Source organism: Siniperca chuatsi, linkage group LG15 (genome assembly GCF_020085105.1).
Source record: "Siniperca chuatsi isolate FFG_IHB_CAS linkage group LG15, ASM2008510v1, whole genome shotgun sequence".
Lineage (NCBI taxonomy): Eukaryota > Metazoa > Chordata > Actinopteri > Centrarchiformes > Sinipercidae > Siniperca > Siniperca chuatsi.
Genome location: NC_058056.1, coordinates 2,489,808 through 2,497,298, shown reverse-complemented (window position 1 = coordinate 2,497,298; position 7,491 = coordinate 2,489,808). Strand labels below are relative to the sequence as shown.

The window sequence follows — 7,491 nt, the reverse complement described above, 5'->3', positions numbered from 1 at the left end:
GGAATTGCAATAGACAGCCTAGAAGTAACAAATACATGGACTAGTTTTTCGGCATCATTTTGAGACAGGATGTGCCTGATTTTTGCAATGTTACATAGGTGAAAGAAGGCAGTCCTTGAAGTTTGTGGGAGTTAAAGGACAAATCCTGATCAAAGATAACTCTAATGTGTCTCGGAGGTGTTTGGGGCCAAGTACAATAACTTCAATTTTGTCAGAGTTTAATGTCAGAAAATTGCAGGTCGTTCAGGTTTTTATGTCCTTAAGGCATGCTTGAAGTTTAGTACACATACACTGATTAGTTTCATTTGGCTTCATCGATAGATATTATTGGGTATCATCCGCATAACAATGAAAGTTTATGGAGTGTTTCCTAATAATATTACCTAAAGGAAGTATATATAAAGTGAATAGAATTGGTCCAAGCACAGAAACTTGTGGAACTCTGTGACTAACTTTGGCATGCATGGAAGATTCATTGTTAACATGTACAAACTGAGATCGATCTCATAAATAGGATTCAAACCAGCCTAGTGTGGTTCATTTAATGCCAATTAAATGTTCCAGTCACAGCTGTTCTCAAGCTATCAACAAGCTATTTTCAATCCCCAAACGAGATGTTTCATGCTCTAAAGGAGCTCCAAGCAAGCTGTTCTTAAGCTCTTATAATAATAATAATAAACTTTTTTAACAAGGTTACAAAGTGCTTTACAGAGTAAAAAAATAATAGATACAAACAAAAACTAAATAAATACAACACAGGGATCATTAAACACCGGAGGAGTTCAAAATTTGAAATGGCAAGAGTGGAAAGATAAAACCCGTCAACATTATAAATATTTATAAATGTTTTTCTATAAAAGAAAGTTTAAGAAGGGATTTAAAAGACGCTAATGTTAAAGCCTGTCTGACCTCTACAGCCAGTGTTCCACAGTCTGGGGGCTCTAACACCAAAGACCCAGTCACCTTTGGTCACAAGGTGGGATCTAGGAAAAACCAGCAGAGCTGCATCCACCTATCTAAGTTAACCACCTTGCACATAGGGAGTCAATAAATCCTTGATATTATTGGGAGCTTGGCTATTTGAGGAACTCCACACTTAAAATGAGCAACAGAGGAACAGGCATTTTCTATAACAGAAGGTTCTATTGGAGAGGTATGAACGTAGCAGATATAGAGCAATTCCCATAAGACCAACCCAGGTTTCTTGACGTTGCAGGAGAACAGTGAGTGATCAGTCGTGTTGAAAGCAGCGCTCAAATCTAAAAGCACTAGTACTGAGCAGTCACCTCTATCAGCTGTTAAAAGTATGTCTTTAGATACCTTCTTAAGAGCTGTCTATAGTGAGCTCTAATCCTGACTGAAAACTATTAAAATTATTATTCATATAAGAGATTTGAGTTTAAATGACTTTCTCCAGCACCTTAGATAAAAATTAGGATTTGAAATTGGCCTGTAATTACTGTGTAATAGGGAATCCAGATTAGGTTTTTACAGTACAATTTCCATTGTTTAGAAATATTAGGAAAATTGAAGGTAACTGGAGGGAGGGTGGTGGATGTACGAAGGCTTTATACAGTCAGACTGGCACAGGTAAAGTTGTTAAGATAATCCAGGAAAGGCTGCCACATCTTGTGGTATTTTTTAATAGAGCCCTGGACACGGTACCTCAGCTCTTCCAGATTTAAGTGTGCAGTTACGTCCTTGACCCAACGGGCTTGTGATGGTGGAGTCCTGTCCTTCCACTTAAGAAGAATTAGATGGCAGGCCACAAGGTACGCAAATGCTAGAGAGATTGACTGGCTTTTTGAAAGGGACACGCCCTCTGGGGCTTCTCCAAACACAGCAGTTTTGGGGTTTGGGGGTATGTTTTGGCCGTACATCTGTGAAAAACTTTTAAATATCGAGGACCAAAATGGGGCAATTGACTAACAGGGAAAAAAAACAGATGGTTTAGAGAGGGGCTTGAGATATTTTCAATAATAATATATAACCTTGACACAGTGCTCCTGATAAGGGAGAGTCTTCTATTCATCCCCCAGGTGGGGCGGCTGGGAAGGAGGAAAAGTGTTTTTGGGTCAAGTCTCGAATTTGTAAATATCTTAAATAATGCTTCCTTTGAATGCCATATTCTTTAACCCTGTGAAGCCTGACACATCAAATAATAGCCGGAAAATTCCATTTTTTTTAAATTGAAGTGTTTATTGGACCTTTTTTGACAAAATCCAAATAAATATCTTTTTATCATTCACATATGATTTTTTTCCTATATCATATTTGATTCACCAGGCTTTTATGACCATTTATTTATCACAACATTTATTCTAGAAACAAAACAAAATATTGTTCATTGCATTTGGAACATTTCATCATGGTTTGTTGTTTTTTTCCAAAGAGGAACCTTTTTATGGTAAATGGTAAATGGACCGTACTTGTATAGCGCCTTTCTAGTCTTCTGACCTCTCAAAGCGCTTCACACACTACATATCGCATTCACCCCATTCACACACATTCATACACTTATTGCAGAACTGCTCATCAGTACAAAGAGACTAATCATTCACACACACTAATCATTCACACACCGAAGGCACAGCCCTCAGGAGCAATTTGGGGTTCAGTGTCTTGCCGGGAAGCCGGGATCAAACCGCCAACCTTCCGATTGGTGGACGACCTACTCTACCACTAAGTCACAGCCGCCCCGATCTTGATGTATGTTGGCAAAAAAAACCCAAAATAATTTCTGTTATCCATCCATCCATCCATTTTCTTCCGCTTATCCGGGGCCGGTCGCGGGGCAGCAGTCTAAGCAGGGACTCCCAGACTTCCTTCGCTCCAGACACTTCCTCCAGCTCCTCCGGGGATCCCGAGGCGTTCCCAGGCCAGCCGAGAGACATAGTCCCTCCAGCGTGTCCTGGGTCTTCCCGGGGCCGCCTCCCGGTGGGACATGCCCAGAACACCTCCCGAGGGGCGTCCCAGGAGGCATCCGGATCAGATGCCCTAGCCACCTCAGCTGGCTCCTCTCGGCGTGGAGGAGCAGCGGCTCTACTCCGAGCTCCCCGTGTGACTGAGCTCCTCACCCTATCTCTAAGGGAGCGCCCAGCCACTCGGCGGAGGAAGCCCATTTCGGCGCTTGTATCCGCGATCTTGTCCTTTCGGTCACTACCCAGAGCTCATGACCATAGGTGAGGGCAGGAGCGTGGGTTGACCGGTAAATCAAGAGCTTTGTCTTTCGACTCAGCTCCTTCTTCACCACAACGGTCCGATACAGCGCCCGCATCACTGCAGGCGCTGTACCGATCCGCCTGTCAATCTCACGCTCCATCCGTCCCTCACTCGTGAACAAGACCCCGAGATACTTGAACTCCTCCACTTGAGGCAAGGACTCCCCACCTACCCGAAGAGAGCAAACCACCTTTTTCCGGTCAAGAACCATGGCCTCAGATTTGGAAGAGCTGATTCTCATCCCAGCTGCTTCACACACGGCTGCAAACCGTCCCAGTGCATGCTGCAGGTCCTGGTTTGAAGAAGCCATCAGAACGACATCATCTGCAAACAGCAGAGATGAGATCCTGTGGTTCCCAAACCGGACACCCTCCGGCCCCTGACTGCGCCTAGAAATTCTGTCCATATAAATTATGAACAGAACCGGTGACAAAGGGCAGCCCTGGCGGAGTCCAACATGCACCGGAACAGGTCTGACTTACTGCCGGCAATGCGAACACAGCTCCTGCTCCGGTTATACAGGGACCGGACAGCCCTTAGCAAAGGGCGCGGACCCCATACTCCCAGAGCACTCCCCACAAAGCACCCGGGGCACACGGTCGAATGCCTTCTCCAGATCCACAAAGCACATGTGGACTGGTTGGGCAAACTCCCATGAACCCTCGAGCACCCGATGGAGAGTGTAGAGCTGGTCCAGTGTTCCACGACCGGGGCGAAAACCACTCTGCTCCTCCTGAATCCGAGGTTCGACTATCGGACGAATTCTCCTCTCCAGTACCCTGGAGTAGACCTTACCGGGAGGCTGAGAAGTGTGATCCCTCTGTGATTGGAACACACCCTCCGGTCCCCTTCTTATACAGAGGGACCACCACCCCGGTCTGCCAGTCCAGAGGCACTGTCCCAGACCGCCACGCGATGTTGCAGAGACGTGTCAGCCAAGACAGTCCCACAACATCCAGAGACTTAAGATACTCAGGACGGATCTCATCCACCCCTGAAGCCTTGCCACCAAGGAGCTTGCCAACAACCTCAGTGACTTCGGCCAGGGTGATGGATGAGTCCGCCTCCGGGTCCCCAGCCTCCGCTTCCTCTTCGGAAGACGTGACAGCGGGATTGAGGAGATCCTCAAAGTATTCCTTCCACCGTCCGACAACATCCCCAGTCGAGGTCAACAGCTCTCCACCCGCACCGTACACGGTGTTGGTGAAGCACTGCTTCCCCCTCCTGAGCCGTCGGACGGTTTGCCAGAATTTCTTTGAGGCCGACCGATAGTCCTCCTCCATGGCCTCTCCGAACCTCTCCCAATCCTGAGTTTTTGCCTCTGTGACCGCACGGGCTGCAGCACGCTTAGCCTGCCGGTACCTGTCAGCTGCCTCGGGAGTCCCACGAGCCAACAAGGCCCGATAGGACTCCTTCTTCAGCCTTTCTGTTATTTGCCATAAAAAAAATACACATTAAAAACTAATTGTGTACTCTGAATTTCTTCTCTGAATTGGTCAATATAACATACAGATTATGATAGCCAAGGATTTGTTTTAGTGAAAATCGATGATTATCATGAGAGCAGGTTCCATATATAATTCCCCCATATAAATATCTTGATTTCAACTTAAGATGACATTTCAATCTTAATTAGTTTAATTAAATCATCAACAGTGTTTTTGGCATAATGCAGATGCATCCATTAATTTATATACCTGCTGTATCAAATGTGATACACACATTTTCAAAATGATTTCACTCTAAAATAAGGTACGAAATTTAAGTAAGTTTCTTCAATACAGTAAATATTCATATTGAAATATCAGTAATAATGTTATTCTTACGATACCTTTTTCAAAATTAGCAAAGATTTCCCTGCCAAAAACTTGCGAATCACTACATGACAGAAGCCATGCTGGATATGGCATTCAAAGGCCTGTTACTGCCTGCAGTGCACGGATAAGTCACCCGAGGGCAGAAGACGTGTCATTACTAATAGTAATTGCATACAACAGGTTTTTCAGGAAAGTATTGATCCTGTTGATGACGTAGAGGTCATCAACAAGATCTTACTGACAGAAACTTACTGACAAAGAAGCACATAACAGGGAGGCGGGAGCTAGTGGCCCACATGAGTGTTGTTCCATACTGAACCAACCAGGTCCATCCCCATCCCGAAAATGAGACATCCAGAATGTCACTTTATGGATATTAGCAGCCCAGTAGTAATGTAGAAAGTTGGGTAGTACGAGACCCCCCTCTGACTTGCACTTTGCTAGAAATGCTTTACGAAGCCGAGGAATTTTATTTGTGGAAATATGTTTGTCCAACTCCATAAAGAAAGATTTTTGCAGAAAAACAGGAATTGTCTGAAAGTAGTATAACATTCTTGGCATAATGACCATTTTAATGGAGTTAATCCTGCCTGTCAGTGAAATGGGGAGAGACATCCAGCGCTTGAGGTCCTCCTTAACCTTCTCAAAAGCTGGTTGTAGATTCTTTTTAAACAGATCTTTAAATTCCTGCATTACACACCCCCCCAAGTAGGTAAAAGAGTCAGTGACCAATTTAAAGGGGAGTTCAGCAAATGAGAGTTGGGATGCATTTGCATTAATTGGGGAAAGTATACTCTTGGCCAGATTCATTTTATATCCAGATGCATTGCTAAAGGACATGATTATATCAAATGCAGTTGGAATCGACCTAAGCGGATCAGAGCAGTACAGTAAGAGATCATCTGCATACAGAGACAGTTTATGTGTATAGCCACCCCGCTCGATACCTGTAAAATTGGCCTGGTCCCTAAGAGCAACAGCTAGAGGTTCTATGACTATGTCAGCAGGGGGGACAAGGGGCATCCTTGCCTCGTGCCGCGTTGGAGGAGGAAGTAATTTGAAGTGATATTAGTGCGGACCGCTGCTTGTGGTGGGGAATAAAAGATTTTATCCATAATTATTCATCATTGGAAACGTCCCCCTCTAAAGATGAGACATCATCCAGGTCTAGTGTTAAGAGCTTAAAGTCTTTAAAAACGTTAGTGGTCGAAGTGCCATCAGAGGTCTCTGAGGAGTAAAGATTCTCATAAAAACTCTTGACTTGGTTAATACCCCTCTTATCTGAAGTGGTGTCCCTGGTTGTTCTTTTCTGCTATGAAACTGTCTGCTGCAGACTGTCTTAATTGATGGGAGAGTAATTAACTGGTGCGTTCCCCATGTTCATAGTGGGTCTGCCTACATCTTAGATACAGGTCCTCTATAAGTGGATGCCAGAGAGTCATATTCCAACTGCAGTGTGATGCGTTTCTTATACAGTTCAGCAGATGGCTTGTCTGAGTGTCTTTTATTTATGTCACTGATCAGATTAATGCTGAGATGTTAATAGTTTGAAACTGGGTGAGGGAAACAAGATTATTGTTGAAGGATTTCGTGGATCAGGTGAAATTTGAGACAGAATGCTCTCTGTTTTTTCCAATAAAATGAGCAATGAATTTCTTAACAGGTTGTTCTCACATTCTAAACAAGCTCTAAGCAAGATGCTCTCACATTCTAAATAAGCTGTTCTCGATCTTTAAACAAGCTGGTTATTTTCAACACCAATCAAAAGATGTCTTCTGGTCAAAGAAGTTAGCTCTTAAACCTGTTTAGACAATTGTGCTTCAGACTAGTTCACTGGTTAAACAACATTGTTCCATGCATTGTCTCTAATAATTATCTGTGCCCCAAACTCTCTGTCAGTGGTAGATGTGCTGCAGGCTGCTGTGTGTGGTTGAGGTGTCCCTTCTCTCCCCTGGCTTTGCTGATGTGGTTTTTCAGCTTTCTGAATGGAGAGTGACAAAAAACTGCTGTATCTGATGTCTACAGTACATTAATACAGTGTCTTCATCTCCCCTGCCAGTGAACTTCTGAAAAGATGAGGCTGATGAAATGAGATAAAGTAGACGACTGGAGGAGCCCAGCCCCCTCACCTCCACCTCTTTGAAGCATGGCAGGCCTACAGCTTGTCACCCCTGCCACTTCACCCATGGGGCCTTTCTTTGGTCTGCCATGGCAGCAGGAGGCTATCCATGATAATATCTATACGCCTAGGAAATATCAGGTAAGGAGGCTGCCATACTGATGGATGTATTTACTAGCTGCTTGATGTATTGTATATAATGTACAGGCTATGGAATTAATTTGGTAGAAAAAAGAGCTATTCATTGCTGTTCTTCTGTTTTAATTGTTTAATATTGTAATTTATTTTAGTTGACACTTTCCTTCATCAGCTCACTGTCTAAAACTGAACCTT

At 44.0% G+C, this 7,491-nt stretch overlaps 1 protein-coding gene across 5 annotated transcripts in view; it reads left to right on the top strand.

Annotated features, from left to right (window-relative positions):
• Positions 1-7,491, top strand: part of dicer1 (dicer 1, ribonuclease type III) — a 75,190-nt gene that overhangs the window by 9,117 nt on the left and 58,582 nt on the right. For all 5 annotated transcript variants that reach the window (XM_044165782.1, XM_044165781.1, XM_044165780.1 and 2 more), the window contains one exon: positions 7,099-7,299. In XM_044165782.1, the coding sequence (XP_044021717.1) occupies positions 7,186-7,299 (114 nt within the window). In that variant the 5' untranslated portion in view covers positions 7,099-7,185. The remainder of the gene's footprint in view (positions 1-7,098; positions 7,300-7,491) is intronic.